Raw genomic sequence first — 21292 nt, 5'->3', positions numbered from 1 at the left:
CATGTGTACGTGTAAGAAGAGAGGAAAGTGATTGGTTCTCAGTGAATGTAGGTTTGTGGCAGGGGTGTGTGATGTCTCCATGAATGTTTAATTTGTTTGTGGATGGGGTTGTTAGAGAGGTGAATGCAAGAGTTTTGGAAAGAGGGGCATGTATGCAGTCTGTTCTGGATCAGAGAGCGTGGGAAGTGAGTCAGTTGTTATTCGCTGATGATACAGCGCTGGTGGCTGATTCATGTGAGAAACTGCAGAAGCTGGTGACTGAGTTTGGTAAAGTGTGTGAAAGAAAAAAGTTGAGAGTAAATATGAATAAGAGTAAGGTTATTAGGTACAGTAGGGTTGAGGATCAAGTCAATTGGGAGGTAAGTTTGAATGGAGAAAAACTGGAGGAAGTGAAGTGTTTTACATGTCTGGGAGTGGATTTGGCTACGAATGGAACCATGGAAGTGGAAGTGAATCATAGGGTGGGGGAGGGGGCGAGAATTCTGGGAGCCTTGAAGAATGTGTGGAAGTTGAGAACATTATCTCGGAAAGCAAATATGGGTATGTTTGAAGGAATAGTGGTTCCAACAATGTTGTATAATTGCAAGGCATGGGCTATGGATGGAGTTGTGCGCAGGAGAGTGGATGTGCTGGAAATGAGATGTTTGAGGACAATATGTGGCGTGAGGTGGTTTGATCGAGTAAGTAATAATAGGGTAAGAGAGATGTGTGGTAATAAAAAGAGCGTGGTTGAGAGAGCAGAAGAGGGTGTTTTGAAATGGTTTGGTCACATGGAGAGAATGAGTGAGGGGAAAAATGACCAAGAGGAATATTTGTTCGGAGGTGGAGGGATCGAGTAGAAGTGGGAGGACCAATTTGGAGGTGGAAAGATTGTGAGTGTAAAGATTTGTTGTGATTGGGGCTGTCTGAACATGCAGGAGGGTTGAAAGGAGGGCATGGATTAGAGTGGAATTGGTCGTTGTGGTTTTCAGGGGTTGACGTTGCTGTAAGTGGATTGAAAAGGCATGTGAAGGTTCTGGGTAAACCATGGAAAGCTGTGTAGGTATGTATATTTGCGTGTGTGGTCGTTGTGTATGTACAGGTGTATGGGGTGGGGGGGGAGCGGGTGGTCTTCTCTCTTACTTGTGGGCCATTCTTTCGTCTGTTTCCTTGCGCTACCTCGCTAGCGGGAGACAGCGACAAAGTATAAAAAAAAAAAAAAAAAAAAAAAAAAAAAAAATATAATATTATTTACTATTATATATATATATATTTATTATATATATATATGAGAGGCATTTGGAGATTTTTGAAGGAAAAATGACAAATTGTGTGGGTGACGTATAAAAGAAGAGACAGGTGGTCAAGAGAACGGTGCAAGAGTGTAAAAAAAAAGGGCATATGTGTGTTGGGTGAGAGAGTTTCATTTAATTTTAGGGTGATTAAATGTTGTCTGGAATGGAGGTAAATAAAGTGCGTAGACTAGGGAGGCAATGGGAACTTCAGTGAAGGGCGCAAATGGGAGGTGATAAAGTAGTGGTTTTGTTGAGAAGGAGATGGGTAGTGAGTATTTGAAGGTTTGTTGAATGTGTTTGATGATTGAGGGGAGATATGGGTGTTTTGGTCGAGGTGGTGTGCAAAGTGAGGGGTTAAAAAAAATTTGATTTGGTAAACAGGAAGAGGAAAAGCTTTGGGGAATGAAGCCGGAGGCAGGGTTTGGGAGGTTTTGCGTGGAATTTTTTTAAAAAGGGGGTGATGTATTGTGACGGGTTGGTAAGGTTATTGATTTTGTATGATCAGGTGAGGTGCTGAGGATTGGGGAATGCTGCATAGTGCCTTTTTAAAAGGCAAAGGGAAAGTGAGTGCTCAAAATTACGAGGTATAAGTTTGTTGGAGTATTCCTGGAAATTAATGGAGGGTATTGATTGAAGGTGAAGGTGTACGAGCTTCAGATTGGAAGAGCGGGTTGGTTTCAGAAGTTTAGGGGATGGTGGATCGGGTGTTTGTTTGAAGAATTATGTGGAAAAAACTTAGAAAAGCAAAGGGTTTTGGATGTAGCATTTAGGGATTGGAGAAGGCTATATAGAGTTTTAGAGATTCTCGTGAAGTTTTAAGAATATATGTGTGGGAGGCAATTTTGTTAAAAAGCATGAAAAGTTTTTATCGGGGATGTAGGGATGGTATTTGTAGGAGGGGGAAAGTGATTGGTTTCAGTGAAGTAGGTTTGTGCGGGGGTTTGTGTGATGCCCTCCATGTGTTTAATTTTTTTTTGGAGGGGGTTTTTTGGAGGTGATTGCAGAGTTTTGGAAAGGGGGCATTTTGAAGTCTGTTGGATAGAGGCGGGGAGTGATCAGTTGTTTTGCTGATGATAAGCCTGGTGGCTGATTCATGTGAAAACGCAGAGCGGTGACTGAGTTTGTAAAGTGTGTGAAGAAAAAAGTTAAGAAAATGAAAAAGAAAGGTTATTAGGTACAGTAGGGTTGAGGTCAAGTCAATTGGGAGGTAAGTTGAATGGAGAAAACCCTGGAGGAAGTGAATTTTTTTAATTCTGGAGGGGAAATTGGCACGAAGGAACCAGGGAAGGGAAAGGAAATCATAGGGGGGGGGAGGGGGCGAAATTTGGAGCCTGAAAAAAATGTGTGGAATTTGAAAATTATTCGGAAAGCAAAAATGGGTTTTAAAGGAAAGTGTTCCCAAACTGTTGTATGTGCAAGGCTGGGATGGTGGAGTTGTGCCAGGGGTGGATGTGCTGAAATGAGATGTTGAGAAAAAATGTGGGTGGGTTTGGTTTTTAAACGAGTAAAAATAATAGGAAAGGGAGGATGTGTGGTAAAAAAAAAGAGCGGGGTTGAGAGGCAGAGGGGTTTTTTTGAAAGGGTTTGCACATGGAGAAAATGAGTGAGGAAAGATTGACAAGAGTATTGTGTCGAGGTGGGGAAACGAGGAAAAGGGGAGACAAATTTTGGAGGTGAAGATGGAGTGAAAAAAGATTTTGGTGATGGGGGCCTGAACATGCAGAGGTAAAGGGCAAAGGGAAAAGAGTGAATTGGAAGATGGTATACCCGGTGACGTGCTGTCAGTGGATTGAACCAGCCCGTGAAGCGTCTGGGAAAACATGGGGAAAATATATAATAATATAATTTTTTTTTTTTTTTTTTTTTTTATATTTGTCGGCTCCCCGTTTTGCGAGGTAGGCAAGGGGAAAAGACGAAAAAAAAGGGCCCACCCCCCCCCATACAAAATGTACAACGTCCACACACGAAAAAACTACCTCACAGCTTCCATGGTTTCCCCAGAGCTTCACAGCCTTGATTTCACTGACACACGTCAACCCCGTTAACACACGCCCCAAAATCACCTTTTTTGCCCCCCTTTCCCCTCCTGCAGTTTGGGCCCCGATCCACAAACTTTTTACCCATTTTTCCACCCAATTTGGCCCCCTTCTCCTCGGTCCCCCCACCTCCGCACAAACCCGGCCAATTTTCCCACTATTCCCCAAAGTGCCCAAACCATTTAAAAACACCCCCGCCTCTCAACCACGCTCTTTTTTTTCCACCTTTCCTTTTCCCCTTACGTTACTTACTCGATCAAACCCCCTCAAAACCACACTTTGCTCAAATCTCATTTCCGCAATCCATATTATAAAATAAATAATAATATATTATATTATTAAAATATATATATATATAATGGATTTGTATGTAGCTTAAAGGATCTGGAGAAGGCATATGATAGATTGATAGAGGCTCTGTGGAAGGTATTAAGAATAATGGTGGGAGGAAAAATTGTTTTGAAGCAGTGAAAAGTTTTTATCGAGGATGTAAGGCATGTGTACGTGTAGGAAGAGAGGAAAGTGATTGGTTCTCAGTGAATGTAGGTTTGCGGCAGGGGTGTGTGATGTCTCCATGGTTGTTTAATTTGTTTATGGATGGGGTTGTTAGGGAGGTAAATGCAAGAGTTTTGGAAAGAGGGGCAAGTATGAAGTCTGTTGGGGATGAGAGAGCTTGGGAAGTGAGTCAGTTGTTGTTCGCTGATGATACAGCGCTGGTGGCTGATTCATGTGAGAAACTGCAGAAGCTGGTGACTGAGTTTGGAAAAGTGTGTGGAAGAAGAAAGTTAAGAGTAAATGGGAATAAGAGCAAGGTTATTAGGTACAGTAGGGTTGAGGGTCAAGTCAATTGGGAGGTGAGTTTGAATGGAGAAAAACTGGAGGAAGTGAAGTGTTTTAGATATCTGGGAGTGGATCTGGCAGCGGATGGAACCATGGAAGCGGAAGTGGATCATAGGGTGGGGGAGGGGGCGAAAATCCTGGGGGCCTTGAAGAATGTGTGGAAGTCGAGAACATTATCTCGGAAAGCAAAAATGGGTATGTTTGAAGGAATAGTGGTTCCAACAATGTTGTATGGTTGCGAGGCGTGGGCTATGGATAGAGTTGTGCGCAGGAGGATGGATGTGCTGGAAATGAGATGTTTGAGGACAATGTGTGGTGTGAGGTGGTTTGATCGAGTGAGTAACGTAAGGGTAAGAGAGATGTGTGGAAATAAAAAGAGCGTGGTTGAGAGAGCAGAAGAGGGTGTTTTGAAGTGGTTTGGGCACATGGAGAGGATGAGTGAGGAAAGATTGACCAAGAGGATATATGTGTCGGAGGTGGAGGGAACGAGGAGAAGAGGGAGACCAAATTGGAGGTGGAAAGATGGAGTGAAAAAGATTTTGTGTGATCGGGGCCTGAACATGCAGGAGGGTGAAAGGAGGGCAAGGAATAGAGTGAATTGGAGCGATGTGGTATACCGGGGTTGACGTGCTGTCAGTGGATTGAAGCAGGGCATGTGAAGCGTCTGGGGTAAACCATGGAAAACTGTGTAGGTATGTACATTTGCTTGTGTGGACGTATGTATATATATGTGTATGGGGGGGGGTTGAGCCATTTCTTTCATCTGTTTCCTTGCACTACCTCGCAAACGCGGGAGACAGCGACAAAGTATAATAAATATAAAAATGAATATATATATATAGGTACGTATATTTGCGTGTGTGGACGTATGTATATACATGTTTATGGGGGTGGGTTGGGCCATTTCTTTCGTCTGTTTCCTTGCGCTACCTCGCAAATGCGGGAGACAGCGGCAAAAAAAAATATATATATATATATATATATATATATATATATATAGTGGATCATAGGGTGGGGGACGGGGCGAAAATCCTGGGAGCCTTGAAGAATGTGTGGAAGTCAAGAACATTATCTCAGAAAGCAAAAATGGGTATGTTTGAAGGAATAGTGGTTCCAACAATGTTGTATGGTTGCGAGGCGTGGGCTATGGATAGAGTTGTGCATAGGAGGGTGGATGTGCTGGAAATGAGATGTTTGAGGACAATGTGTGGTGTGAGGTGGTTTGATCGAGTAAGTAATGTAAGGGTAAGAGAGATGTGTGGAAATAAAAAGAGCGTGGTTGTGAGAGCAGAAGAGGGTGTTTTGAAATGGTTTGGGCATATGGAGAGAATGAGTGATGAAAGATTGACCAAGAGGATATATGTGTCGGAGGTGGAGGGAACGAGGAGAAGTGGGAGACCAAATTGGAGGTGGAAAGATGGAGTGAAAAAGATTTTGAGTGATCGGGGCCTGAACATGCAGGAGGGTGTAAGGATGGCAAGGAATAGAGTGAATTGGATCGATGTGGTATACCGGGGTTGACGTGCTGTCAGTGGATTGAATCAGGGCATGTGAAGTTTCTGGGGTAAACCATGGAAAGCTGTTTAGGTATGTATATTTGCGTGTGTGGACGTGTATGTATATACATGTGTATGGGGGTGGGTTGGGCCATTTCTTTCTTCTGTTTCCTTGCGCTACCTCGCAAACGCGGGAGACAGCGACAAAAATATATATATATATATATATTTTTTTTTTTCATACTATTCGCCATTTCCCGCATTAGCGAGGTAGCGCTAAGAACAGAGGACTGGGCCTTTGAGGGAATATCCTCACCTGGCCCCCTTCTCTGTTCCTTCTTTTGGGAAAAAAAAAAAAAAAAAAAAAAAAAACGAGAGGGGAGGATTTCCAGCCCCCCGCTCCCTTCCCTTTTAGTCGCCTTCTACGACACGCAGGGAATACGTGGGAAGTATTCTTTCTCCCCTATCCCCAGGGATATATATATATATATATATATATATATATATATATATATATTTTTTTTTTTTTTTTTTTTTTTTTCATACGATTCGCCATTTCCCGCGTTTGCGAGGTAGCGTTAAGAACAGAGGACTGGGCCTTAGACGGAAAATCCTCACCTGGCCCCCTTCTCTGTTCCCTCTTTTGGAAAATTAAAAGAAAAAAAAAAACGAGAGGGGAGGATTTCCAGCCACCCGCTCCCTTCCCATTTAGTCGCCTTCTACGACACGCAGGGAATACGTGGGAAGTATTCTTTCTCCCCTATCCCCAGGGATATATATATATATATATATATATATATATATATATATATATATATATATATATATATATATGAGAGAGGCATTTGGACGATTTTTGCAGGGAAAAAATGCAATTGAGTGGGAGACGTATAAAAGAAAGAGACAGGAGGTCAAGAGAAAGGTGCAAGAGGTAAAAAAAAAGGGCAAATGAGAGTTGGGGTGAGAGAGTATCATTAAATTTTAGGGAGAATAAAAAGATGTTCTGGAAGGAGGTAAATAAAGTGTGTAAGACAAGGGAGCAAATGGGAACTTCAGTGAAGGGCGCAAATGGGGAGGTGATAACAAGTAGTGGTGATGTGAGAAGGAGATGGAGTGAGTATTTTGAAGGTTTGTTGAATGTGTTTGATGATAGAGTGGCAGATATAGGGTGTTTTGGTCGAGGTAGTGTGCAAAGTGAGAGGGTTAGGGAAAATGATTTGGTAAACAGAGAAGAGGTAGTAAAAGCTTTGCGGAAGATGAAAGCCGGCAAGGCAGCAGGTTTGGATGGTATTGCAGTGGAATTTATTAAAAAAGGGAGTGACTGTATTGTTGACTGGTTGGTAAGGTTATTTAATGTATGTATGACTCACGGTGAGGTGCCTGAGGATTGGCGGAATGCGTGCATAGTGCCATTGTACAAAGGCAAAGGGGATAAGAGTGAGTGCTCAAATTACAGAGGTATAAGTTTGTTGAGTATTCCTGGTAAATTATATGGGAGGGTATTGATTGAGAGGGTGAAGGCATGTACAGAGCATCAGATTGGGGAAGAGCAGTGTGGTTTCAGAAGTGGTAGAGGATGTGTGGATCAGGTGTTTGCTTTGAAGAATGTATGTGAGAAATACTTAGAAAAGCAAATGGATTTGTATGTAGCATTTATGGATCTGGAGAAGACATATGATAGAGTTGATAGAGATGCTCTGTGGAAGGTATTAAGAATATATGGTGTGGGAGGCAAGTTGTTAGAAGCAGTGAAAAGTTTTTATCGAGGATGTAAGGCATGTGTATGTGTAGGAAGAGAGGAAAGTGATTGGTTCTCAGTGAATGTAGGTTTGCGGCAGGGGTGTGTGATGTCTCCATGGTTGTTTAATTTGTTTATGGATGGGGTTGTTAGGGAGGTGAATGCAAGAGTTTTGGAAAGAGGGGCAAGTATGAAGTCTGTTGGGGATGAGAGAGCTTGGGAAGTGAGTCAGTTGTTGTTCGCTGATGATACAGCGCTGGTGGCTGATTCATGTGAGAAACTGCAGAAGCTGGTGACTGAGTTTGGTAAAGTGTGTGAAAGAAGAAAGTTAAGAGTAAATGTGAATAAGAGCAAGGTTATTAGGTACAGTAGGGTTGAGGGTCAAGTCAATTGGGAGGTGAGTTTGAATGGAGAAAAACTGGAGGAAGTGAAGTGTTTTAGATATCAGGGAGTGGATCTGGCAGCGGATGGAACCATGGAAGCGGAAGTGGATCATAGGGTGGGGGAGGGGGCGAAAATTCTGGGAGCCTTGAAGAATGTGTGGAAGTCGAGAACATTATCTCGGAAAGCAAAAATGGGTATGTTTGAAGGAATAGTGGTTCCAACAATGTTGTATGGTTGCGAGGCTTGGGCTATGGATAGAGTTGTGCGCAGGAGGATGGATGTGCTGGAAATGAGATGTTTGAGGACAATGTGTGGTGTGAGGTGGTTTGATCGAGTAAGTAACGTAAGGGTAAGAGAGATGTGTGGAAATAAAAAGAGCGTGGTTGAGAGAGCAGAAGAGGGTGTTTTGAAGTGGTTTGGGCACATGGAGAGGATGAGTGAGGAAAGATTGACCAAGAGGATATATGTGTCGGAGGTGGAGGGAGCAAGGAGAAGAGGGAGACCAAATTGGAGGTGGAAAGATGGAGTGAAAAAGATTTTGTGTGATTGGGGCCTGAACATGCAGGAGGGTGAAAGGAGGGCAAGGAATAGAGTGAATTGGAGCGATGTGGTATACCGGGATTGACGTGCTGTCAGTGGATTGAATCAGGGCATGTGAAGCGTCTGGGGTAAACCATGGAAAGCTGTGTAGGTATGTATATTTGCGTGTGTGGACGTATGTATATACATGTGTATGGGGGGGGTTGGGCCATTTCTTTCGTCTGTTTCCTCTCGCTACCTCGCAAACGCAGGAGACAGCGACAAAGTAAAAAAAAAAAAAAAAAAAAAAAACATATTTGCTATTTCCAACATTAGCGAGATAGTGTCAAGAACAAAGGACCGAGCCTGAGAGGGAAAATCCTCCATTGGCCCCCTTCTCTGTTCCTTCTTTAGGAAACGTAAAAACTGGAGGGGAGGATTTCCAACCCCATGCTCACACCCCTTTTAGTTGCCTTCTACAAGTCATTTCTTGCTCTTCTTATAACTTGCATAAGCTGGCTTACTGGAGAGTTGCCTAATTCTCCACCATTGCATATCTTGAAGCTCCCTTGCTTTTTGACATCTTTGATTAAGCTATTCTAGCCTCTTTCTTAACCTTCCGTGTGTTTAAAGCTACAGGTACTCATGTTCCTGCTCCTTCTTTGTAAATATTTTTGAACTTCTCTCCACAGTACCCTGGTTCCTAGCTACTGAACTCCATATCCTAATCTGTGCTTCCATACATCTTATTAAGTTCTGTTTTGTTTCTATTATCATATCTCTTCCTTAAGTCCTGTAACATCTCTGTGCTTTATTTACCATATAATAAGAAATAAGCATTGTTCTTCAGTTTTCCAAATGGTGTAACATATACGATATTTGCAAAATCTAGTAATTAGAGTAAATCAGTCCCTCTCATCCCATTCTAATATGCTGGTATAGGAAATTTTTTTGTACACACTTTCAGAACTTGTTTCACCATGAGAATCAAAATCCTGTCAGTCTGTCTTTATAATTGAAATTCCCCATCATCAATACTTTACATTCTCTGAGAAGAGCATGTTTTACTGCTTCATGTACCAGCCTGATTGTTCCTTTGTTGTTGTCACTATGTATTTGCTCTGGATCATTAAAATTTTTTGGAGGATTATATATCACCACCACTACCCTGCACTCCTTTCCTACAGTTACCCCTCCCATCACATTTTGCCTGAATGTGCCATTTACTACTGTTCCTTGAAATGTAAGGTTATCTCTTATTAGGAGAGCCAAATCTCCTCAGGTTGGTGTTAGGCTCCACCAAGATGAGTTTACACCATGATTGATGATTCACCTTTGGCAAAGTTGTATCACTGTCTGTGGAGAGGGAGTGCAGTCTCATTGGAGAACTTCTCACTCCTGAGGAGTCAATGAATTATCTGCTACTGATTATAGCATGGCCTTGGAGCTGCAGGTGCTCCTTGAAAAGGGGATTTGGAGTAACACAATGACCTATGGTCCATCAATTTCTGGTACTACCTCACTAAATCATGATACAGCAAATTAAATTTGGAAATACTGTTTTACCTGTTTACCGTTTCCTGTGATAGCAAGGAAGCACCACGAACAGATGAATATGTGGCCTCATTCACTCACATCCATCTTCTGGTTATCATATGTAATGCACCAAAACCACAGCCCCCTATCCACAATCATACTCCATAGACTTTTCTGTGGCTCCCCTGACTGCTTCATATACCCTGGTTTAGTCCAACACCCCCTGTATACCACATTCCTCGAATTTAGTCTATCCCATTTATGTCTTATGCCCTCCTGCATGTTAGGCCCCTAGTGCTCAAAGCCTTTTTCACTTTCCCTTCTATTTCCAGTTCAGTCTTCCCCTTTTTCTTGTCCCCTCCACTTCTGACATATATGAATCCATTTCTCATTTTTTTTTTTTCTTTGCTTTGTCGCTGTCTCCAGCGTTTGCGAGGTAGCGCAAGGAAACAGATGAAAGAAATGGCCCAACCCACCCCCATACACATGTATATACATACACGTCCACACACGCAAATATACATACCTACACAGCTTTCCATGGTTTACCCCAGACGCTTCACATGCCCTGATTCAATCCACTGACAGCACGTCAACCCCGGTATACCACATCGATCCAATTCACTCTATTCCTTGCCCGCCTTTCACCCTCCTGCATGTTCAGGCCCCGATCACACAAAATCTTTTTCACTCCATCTTTCCACCTCCAATTTGGTCTCCCACTTCTCCTCGTTCCCTCCACCTCCGACACATATATCCTCTTGGTCAATCTTTCCTCACTCATTCTCTCCATATGCCCAAATCATATCAAAACACCCTCTTCTGCTCTCTCAACCACGCTCTTTTTATTTCCACACATCTCTCTTACCCTTACGTTACTTACTCGATCAAACCACCTCACACCACACATTGTCCTCAAACATCTCATTTCCAGCACATCCACCCTCCTGCGCACAACTCTCTCCATAGCCCACACCTCGCAACCATACAGAATTGTTGGAACCACTATTCCTTTAAACATACCCATTTTTGCTTTCCGAGATAATGTTCTCGACTTCCACACATTCTTCAAGGCTCCCAGGATTTTCGCCCCCTCCCCCACCCTATGATCCACTTCCACTTCCATGGTTCCATCTGCTGCCAGATCGACTCCCAGATATCTAAAACACTTTACTTCCTCCAGTTTTTCTCCATTCAAACTTACCTCCCAGTTGACTTGACCCTCAACCCTACTGTACCTAATAACCTTGCTCTTATTCACATTTACTCTTAACTTTCTTCTTTCACACACTTTACCAAACTCAGTCACCAGCTTCTGCAGTTTCTCACATGAATCAGCCACCAGCGCTATATCATCAGCGAACAACAACTGACTCACTTCCCAAGCTCTCTCATCCACAACAGACTTCATACTTGCCCCTCTTTCCAAAACTCTTGCATTCACCTCCCTAATAACCCCATCCATAAACAAATTAAACAACCATGGAGACATCACACACCCCTGCCGCAAAGCTACATTCACTGAGAACCAATCACTTTCCTCTCTTCCTACACGTACACATGCCTTACAACCTCGATAAAAACTTTTCACTGCTTCTAACAACTTGCCTCCCACACCATATATTTTTAATACCTTCCACAGAGCATCTCTATCAACTCTATCATATGCCTTCTCCAGATCCATAAATGCTACATATAAATCCATTTGCTTTTCTAAGTATTTCTCACATACATTCTTCAAAGCAAACACCTGATCCACACATCCTCAACCACTTCTGAAACCACACTGCTCTTCTCCAATCTGATGCTCTGTACATGCCTTCACCCTCTCAATCAATACCCTCCCATATAATTTACCAGGAATACTCAACAAACTTATACCTCTGAAATTTGAGCACTCACTCTTATCCCCTTTGCCTTTGTACAATGGCACTATGCACGCATTCCGCCAATCCTCAGGCACCTCACCATGAGTCATTTTTTTTTTTTTTTTTTTTTATACTTTGTCGCTGTCTCCCGCGTTTGCGAGGTAGCGCAAGGAAACAGACGAAAGAAATGGCCCAACCCCCCCCCCATACACATGTACATACACACGTCCACACACGCAAATATACATACCTACACAGCTTTCCATGGTTTACCCCAGACGCTTCACATGCCTTGATTCAATCCACTGACAGCACGTCAACCCCTGTATACCACATCGCTCCAATTCACTCTATTCCTTGCCCTCCTTTCACCCTCCTGCATGTTCAGGCCCCGATCACACAAAATCTTTTTCACTCCATCTTTCCACCTCCAATTTGGTCTCCCTCTTCTCCTCGTTCCCTCCTCCTCCGACACATATATCCTCTTGGTCAATCTTTCCTCACTCATTCTCTCCATGTGCCCAAACCATTTCAAAACACCCTCTTCTGCTCTCTCAACCACGCTCTTTTTATTTCCACACATCTCTCTTACCCTTACGTTACTTACTCGATCAAACCACCTCACACCACACATTGTCCTCAAACATCTCATTTCCAGCACATCCATCCTCCTGCGCACAACTCTATCCATAGCCCACGCCTCGCAACCATACAACATTGTTGGAACCACTATTCCTTCAAACATACCCATTTTTGCTTTCCGAGATAATGTTCTCGACTTCCACACATTTTTCAAGGCTCCCAAAATTTTCGCCCCCTCCCCCACCCTATGATCCACTTCAGCTTCCATGGTTCCATCCGCTGTCAGATCCACTCCCAGATATCTAAAACACTTCACTTCCTCCAGTTTTTCTCCATTCAAACTCACCTCCCAATTGACTTGACCCTCAACCCTACTGTACCTAATAACCTTGCTCTTATTCACATTTACTCTTAACTTTCTTCTTCCACACACTTTACCAAACTCAGTCACCAGCTTCTGCAGTTTCTCACATGAATCAGCCACCAGCGCTGTATCATCAGCGAACAACAACTGACTCACTTCCCAAGCTCTCTCATCCCCAACAGACTTCATACTTGCCCCTCTTTCCAGGACTCTTGCATTTACCTCCCTAACAACCCCATCCATAAACAAATTAAACAACCATGGAGACATCACACACCCCTGCCGCAAACCTACATTCACTGAGAACCAATCACTTTCCTCTCTTCCTACACGTACACATGCCTTACATCCTCGATAAAAACTTTTCACTGCTTCTAACAACTTGCCTCCCACACCATATATTCTTAATACCTTCCACAGAGCATCTCTATCAACTCTATCATATGCCTTCTCCAGATCCATAAATGCTACATACAAATCCATTTGCTTTTCTAAGTATTTCTCACATACATTCTTCAAAGCAAACACCTGATCCACACATCCTCTACCACTTCTGAAACAGCACTGCTCTTCCCCAATCTGATGCTCTGTACATGCCTTCACCCTCTCAATCAATACCCTCCCATATAATTTACCAGGAATACTCAACAAACTTATACCTCTGTAATTTGAGCACTCACTCTTATCCCCTTTGCCTTTGTACAATGGCACTATGCACGCATTCCGCCAATCCTCAGGCACCTCACCATGAGTCATACATACATTAAATAACCTTACCAACCAGTCAACAATACAGTCACCCCCTTTTTTAATAAATTCCACTGCAATACCATCCAAACCTGCTGCCTTGCCGGCTTTCATCTTCCGCAAAGCTTTTACTACCTCTTCTCTGTTTACCAAATCATTTTCCCTAACCCTCTCACTTTGCACACCACCTCGACCAAAACACCCTATATCTGCCACTCTGTCATCAGACACATTCAACAAACCTTCAAAATACTCATTCCATCTCCCTTCTCACATCACCACTACTTGTTATCACCTCCCCATTTACGCCCTTCACTGAAGTTCCCATTTGCTCCCTTGTCTTATGCACTTTATTTACCTCCTTCCAGAACATCTTTTTATTCTCCCTAAAATTTAATGATACTCTCTCACCCCAACTCTCATTTGCCCACTTTTTCACCTCTTGCACCTTTCTCTTGACCTCCTGTCTCTTTCTTTTATACATCTCCCACTCAATTGCATTTTTTCCCTGCAAATATTGTCCAAATGCCTCTCTCTTCTCTTTCACTAATAATCTTACTTCTTCATCCCACCACTCACTACCCTTTCTAATCAACCCACCTCCCACTCTTCTCATGCCACAAGCATCTTTTGCGCAATCCATCACAGCTTCCCTAAATACATCCCATTCCCCCCCCCCACTCCCCTTACTTCCATTGTTCTCACCTTTCTCCATTCTGTACTCAGTCTCTCCTGGTACTTCCTCACACAAGTCTCCTTCCCAAGCTCACTTACTCTCACCACCCTCTTCACCCCAACATTCACATACAAATCTTCACCTTAGCCTCCACAAGATAATGATCAGACATCCCTCCAGTTGCACCTCTCAGCACATTAACATCCAAAAGATTCTCTTTCGCGCGCCTGTCAATTAACACGTAATCCAATAACGCTCTCTGGCCATCTCTCCTACTTACATACTTATACTTATGTATATCTCGCTTTTTAAACCAGGTATTCCCAATCACCAGTCCTTTTTCAGCACATAAATCTACAAGCTCTTCACCATTTCCATTTACAACAGTGAACACCCCATGTATACCAATTATTCCCTCAACTGCCACATTACTCACCTTTGCATTCAAATCGCCCATCACTATAACCCGGTCTCGTGCATCAAAACCACTAACACACTCATTCAGCTGCTCCCAAAACACTTGCCTCTCATGATCTTTCTTCTCATGCCCAGGTGCATATGCACCAATAATCACCCATCTCTCTCCATCAACTTTCAGTTTTACCCATATTAATCGAGAATTTACTTTCTTACATTCTATCAAATACTCCCACAACTTCTGTTTCAGGAGTACTGCTACTCTTTCCCTTGCTCTTGTCCTCTCACTAACCCCTGACTTTACTCCCAAGACATTCCCAAACCACTCTTCCCCTTTACCGTTGAGCTTCGTTTCACTCAGAGCCAAAACATCCAGGTTCCTTTCCTCAAGCATACTACCTATCTCTCCTTTTCTCACATCTTGGTTACATCCACACACCTTTAGACACCCCAGTCTGAGCCTTCGAGGAGGATGAGCACTCCCCGCATTACTCCTTCTGTTTCCCATTTTAGAAAGTTAAAAAATACAAGGAGGGGAGGATTTCTGGCCCCCCCGCTCATTTCTCATTTTTCTGGAAAAACCTTGCACACAGGGAAATCACATTCAATGACCCAATAATTATAGAAAAATGGGAAATATCCAAGTGTGAGATATAATGTCTCAAATGTATTTTGGCTAGATTTTCATCATATGAGTACAGTAGGAATTAACACAGATTAATAAAAAAATAATTCAATAAATTTAGGACATTATTTCTGCTAAAGCATATCCAAGCGCTGATGCTTCCTCAGCTTCGTCATGAAAAGTTTCTAGCTTTGTTTCTAAGGGCAAAAAGATTTTGGGGTAGATGTTGCTGGATGTTTGAATGCCACATAAACAAACACAACATAAACACTGCAGGTTGCAGGAAAATCACAATATCAGTTATATCCAAACTGCATAAGTAGCACAGATGTGCACACAACAGTGGTAACTGTAAGACTTACCTACTGGTGGGAACTTGGCACTTCCATCCAGAACCCGTGCTTACTCCAACCTACAACTTGCTGAAGGTTTGGTGCTCTTGTAGATCTACTTCACACACCCACATAGTAGTAAATTTTGATTGTATGAAAAGAAGGACTGGTAGAAGGAAATTCCTTGCGAAATAATGGAGTTGCAAATAGTGATCCTTCATAAAGTGAAGGTTTGGTGTACCCTCTTTGTCAACCTCTTCTCAGTCATTCAACAGATGTCCAAACCAATTCAGCACACCTACTTCAGCTGTGTCAACTACACTCTTCTTTACAACTCTCTCTTACCCTCTCATTTCTCATTCGATCAACTCTCCTCACACCATATAGTGTCCTTAAACATTCCAACACACTCACCCCTCTGGTGATTTCATACCACTCACCTTTCTCACTTCTTCATTCTAACTTTCTTCCTGATTTCAACTGTACTGTGCAAGTTTACCATCCCAACATTCTTGTTTTTCTGACTATACACACTTGGATGTCACTTTCATAAAGTACCACTGGAACAAGTACTCAACAATTTTTCAAACATTGGGTATAAAAGTTGATAGTAAGTTATTCTTAAATGAATACAGTGCTTATAATCAGCTCTAAATTGCCAAAATGTCCATTTGGTTATATAAAGCTGGTCTGAACATTGGTTTTATCATATTCAGATGCTGGAGATGCAGCAGAAGGTGACTGGGAAGACTCTCAAGCAGAAGGAATCCAAGCGGACAGTGTCAGTGTTGTTGTCATTACCAATCCTCAACATTCAGGTTGGCTACAGGCCAGAGAAACAACATCCCAGGTAAGCAGCTTTATTTTCTTTTCATCTACCTGAAGAGAAAACTATCCATCTGGCAGTCGTTATTTACCTTCAATCTGCTCTGCTTACACACATCATAAAATACTCTTACAACCTTGTGCATCTCCTCTTCACTCCCACAAACAATACAGTATCATCTGCAAACAGGCTTGCCACTAGCAACCATGTCTCATTACCACACTCCATCTCTGCACCCCTTTTCCCTAGTTTTGCTTTCATCTCTCTTTATCACTCCATCCTCTACATATGACAGCTAGAGACAGTGTGAACAAATGTGGCCTTTTTTTGTGTTTTCCTGGCAGTACCTCGCTGATGCAGGGGGTGGCGATGCTGTTTCCTGTAGAGCAAGTTGGCGCTGAGAATAGATGAAGGCAAGCAAGTATGAATATGTACAGGGTAACGAAAGGGTGAGAGAGATATGTGGAAATAAAAAGAGTGTGGTTGAGAGAGCAGAAGAGGGTGTTGATTTGGTTTGGACATATGGAGAGAATGTGTGAGGAAAGATTGACAAGAGGATATATGTGTCAGAGGTGGAGGGAACAAGAAGCGGGAGACCATATTGGAGGTGGAAGGATGGAGTGAAAAAGATTTTGAGCAATCGGTGCCTGAACATACAGGATGGTGAGCAGTGTGCAAGAAATAGAGTGAATTGGAAAGATGTGGTATACTGGGGTCGAGGTGCTGTCAATGGACTGAACCTGGGCATGTGAAACATCTGGGGTAAACCATGGGAAGGTCCGTTGGGCCTGGATGTGGATAAGGAGCTGTGGTTTTGGTGCATTACACATGACAGCTTGAGACTGTGTGAACAAATGTGGCCTTTTTGTGTTGTTTTCCTGGAGCTACCATTGCTGAAGCAGGGGGTTAGTGATGCTGTTTCCTGTGGGATGGGTTAGCGCCAGGAATGGATAAAGGCAAGTAAGTATGAATATATACATTTATACATTACTCATCTCAACATGGTAGAGTTGAATTATCATCATTTCAATCTATGTTCCTTAGGGCATTATGTGCTTAAAGTCCAGAGTATATTGATGATGAGTTTGATAAAATATATTCCATTGGATCTAAGTTAAAGTACCCTAGATCTTTCATTGATAAATCCCATAAGTTAGCAAAGAAATAGAAATAATTTTATAGACTTGAGCCCAAACCTCTCATTGACACCAAGAATCTTTTAGTTCTCCCTTCTAATAATAATTTTACTTTACTTCCCATGTTGCGTAAGTCCTTTATTGTAAATGTTGCCTTCAGCAACAATAATACTATAAAGAATATCTTAATCAGGAATTCACCAGAAAATTCTCCTTGGTGCATCTATAAAGTGCCATGTAGAAATTGTGATAAGTTTTATGTTGGGCAGACTGGTAAGGATCTTTCTGTTAGACTTAAGCAACGTAAATATAGTATAAGAATGGGACACGAATCATATGCCTTGTTCAATCATGTTAAAAACTATGATCATTGTATTGACTGGAGTAATGCCATCTCAGTTATTAACTCTAACTCTATTACCACAAGAAATATCATTGAATCTGCTATTATTAGATACACAAAGAATTATAATCTTAATATTAGTGATGGTCTGTACAAATTGGATAACTTTATCGTTGATAAAATTTGTAAAATGATAAGTTTATGATACAATCGTTGTCTGTCTTGGACAATCGCACATTTACCAAGTGGCATCCTGGCTGCGTCTCTTTGTTGTATGTCGGCTGACTGTTGTGTTTCTCTCTTGTGTCTCCCCTGATGATGTGATTATTACACGAAAGTGCACTTGGGAACTTATCGTGTTTCATTTTCCCCATGGACTCTTGAGAATATGCTTGGTCACACACAGGGTTGTGATCCTTTCCAGTTTATATAAATATTTTTATTTATTTATTTATTTTGCTTTGTTGCTGTCTCCCGCGCCTGCGAGGTAGCGCAAGGAAACAGACGAAAGAAATGGCCCAACCCACCCCCACACACATGCACACACACACACGTCCACACACGCAAACATACACACCCACACATCCCAACGTACACACATGTATACACACACAGACACGCACATATACACACATGCACAAAATTCACACTGTCTGCCCCTACTCAACCCCATCGCCACCCTGCCACACACGGAATAACATCCCCCTCCCCCCTCATGTGCGCGAGGCAGCGCCAGGAAAAGACAACAAAGGCCCCATTCGCTCACACTCAATCTCCAGCTGTCATGCAATAATGCCCGAAACCACAGCTCCCTTTCCACATCCAGGCCCCACAGAACTTTCCATGGTTTACCCCAGACGTTTCACATGCCCTGATTCAGTCCATTGACAGCACGTCGACCCCAGTATACCACATTGATCCAATTCACTCTCTTCCGTGCCCGCCTTCACCCTCCTGCATGTTCAGGCCCCGATCACTCAAAATCTTTTTCACTCCATCTTTCCACCTCCAATTCGGTCTCCCACTTCTCCTCGTTCCCTTCATGAGAAGGCATATGACAGGGTGCATAGAGATGCTTTAAGGAAGGTCTTAAGAGAATAAGGTGTGGAACGTAAGCTACTAGAAGCAGTGAAAAGTTTTTATCAATGGTATAAGGCATGTGTACAAGTAGGAAGAGAGGAGAGTAATTGGTTCTCAGTGAAGGTCAGTCTGCGGCAGGAGTGTTGTTTATGGATGTGGTGGTTAGGGAGGTAAATGCAAGAGTTTTGGAGAGGGAGATGAGTATGCAGTCTGTTGGGGATTATAGGGCCTGGGAAGTGAGTCAGTTGTTGTTTGCCAATGATGCAGCACTGGTGGCTGATTCAAGTGAGAAACTGCATAAGTTGGTGACTGAGTTTGGAAAAGTGTGTGATAGAAAGTTGAGAGTAAATGTGAATAAGAGCAAGGTTAATAGGTTCAACAGGGTTGAGGGACAGGGTAGTTGGTGTGAGTTTAAATGGAGAAAAATTGGAGGAAGTGAAGTGTTTTAGGTATCTGGGAGTGGACTTAGCAGGGAATAGAACCATGGAAATGGAAGTAGTCAGAGGGTGGGGGAGGGGGCGAAGGTTCTGGGAGCAGTGAAGAATATGTGGAAAGAGAGACTGTTATCTTGTAGAGCAAAAATGGGTATGTTTGAAGGAATAGTAATTCCATCAATATTATATGGTTGTGAGGCATGGGCTATAGATAGGGTTATACGGAAGAGGGTGGATATGTGTTGGAAATGAAATGTTTGAGGACAATGTGTGGTGTAAGGTGGTTTGATCAAGTAAGTAATGAAAGGGTTAGAGAGATGTGTGGTAATGAAAAGAGTGTGGTTGAGAGAGCAGAAGAGGGTGTGTTGAAATGGTTTGCATTCTTTGATTCATCTACCTTGCCAACACTTTTACCTCTCCATTCCTTTCACCATGTCTCTTATTTATTATATAGGATGAAACATAATGATAATAACCAGTAATCATTATCTCTATGTATGCCAATTAAATGATAAAACATCAGCACTGACAACTCATTTGATGCTCAGATCTTATCCTCGCACTTTTTGGTATATTGGGCTGAAATATCTACAAAAGTTCTACACAATATGAAAGTGAAAGGAGTTGATGAAAATTCTTCTGAAGTGATTTCTTATCTTTGTCAAATGAATATCTTTGAAACTGTAATGTTAATTACATTTATTGAACAAACTGAAAAACCATGAAGTGCAAGGTTTGGAAAGGATAACTTGATGGGATGTTAAGGGTTTTATAGCATAGTTTGTACTACCAAAACCACAAACCCTCTGCTGTTGATTATCTCACTTCTCCAAACCTACTTCACGCTATAGGAGGATGCAGAAGGAATGGTGGAGTGTGACGCAGATGCTGCAGAAGGAACTAGTAGAGGAGCCACAAGGAGCCTTGGGTATGGAGAACATCTCAGTCAGGTAAGTCATAATTGATTATATAATTTTTGTATTTCATTGGACAGGTCCAGTATAGTGTAGTAAAACCTTAACACAAAAAGCAAGTAAACCCTATAATCCAAGGACAGTGTAATAGCTACATTTCATTCCATGAAAATAAACAGTGTATTGTATTTAGAATGCAGTTTTCCAATTGTGAGGAGTTGTAAACGTTTGTATAAAATAAGTTTAATACCATTTGAATGATTACAGAACAGATTCATTGAAAGAATATACATTCTGTCTCTTCTTATTTCAAAAGAAAAAGAATTACCATATTGTTTTTGACACTTGTTCCGATATGTCACAGTGGTCTATTTCCATAGTGAGAGTGTATGTATCTTTTAAGCTGAAGGCTTCAGACACTGGCAAAATTCCACATCAAGACTTGGCCTTCATTGAAATATGAGGAGGGTTAATGGGAGGGAGAAATAAGGAGAGAAAAATAAAAATTTTGGAAGAAGTGGAAAGGCACCTGGAGTGGATGGGATTACAGCTGAAATGCTGAAGTGTGGAGGAGAAAGTGTGATAGAGTGGATGCATCTTATATGTATTTTAGCATGGAAACATAAGGTTGTGATAAAAGGATTGGGTGAAAGCTATTATTGTTCCTTTATTCAAAGGAAAAGGTGCTAAGGATTTATGTAGCAATTATAGGGGAATAAGTCTGTTTAGGGAATCAGTGATGGATTGCGCAAAAGATGCTTGTGGCATGAGAAGAGTGGGAGGTGGGTTGATTAGAAAGGGTAGTGAGTGGTGGGATGAAGAAGTAAGAGTATTAGTGAAAGAGAAGAGAGAGGCATTTGGACGATTTTTGCAGGGAAAAAATGCAATTGAGTGGGAGATGTATAAAAGAAAGAGACAGGAGGTCAAGAGAAAGGTGCAAGAGGTGAAAAAAAGGGCAAATGAGAGTTGGGGTGAGAGAGTATCATTAAATTTTAGGGAGAATAAAAAGATGTTCTGGAAGGAGGTAAATAAAGTGCGTAAGACAAAGGAGCAAATGGGAACTTCAGTGAAGGGCGCAAATGGGGAGGTGATAACAAGTAGTGGTGATGTGAGAAGGAGATGGAG

The 21292-nt window shown here is 42.1% G+C and overlaps 1 protein-coding gene across 2 annotated transcripts in view; it reads left to right on the top strand.

The window, feature by feature from the left end:
• LOC139747028 (uncharacterized) overlaps window positions 1–21292 on the top strand; it is a 585752-nt gene that overhangs the window by 506026 nt on the left and 58434 nt on the right. For both annotated transcript variants that reach the window (XM_071658778.1, XM_071658771.1), the window contains 2 exons: window positions 16151–16284; window positions 20105–20203. In XM_071658778.1, coding sequence (XP_071514879.1) covers window positions 16151–16284; window positions 20105–20203 — 233 coding nt within the window. The remainder of the gene's footprint in view (window positions 1–16150; window positions 16285–20104; window positions 20204–21292) is intronic.

The sequence above is a fragment of the Panulirus ornatus genome, chromosome 5 (genome assembly GCF_036320965.1).
Source record: "Panulirus ornatus isolate Po-2019 chromosome 5, ASM3632096v1, whole genome shotgun sequence".
In the NCBI taxonomy this organism is placed as follows: Eukaryota; Metazoa; Arthropoda; class Malacostraca; order Decapoda; family Palinuridae; genus Panulirus; species Panulirus ornatus.
This window is presented reverse-complemented; position numbering and strand designations above follow the sequence as displayed.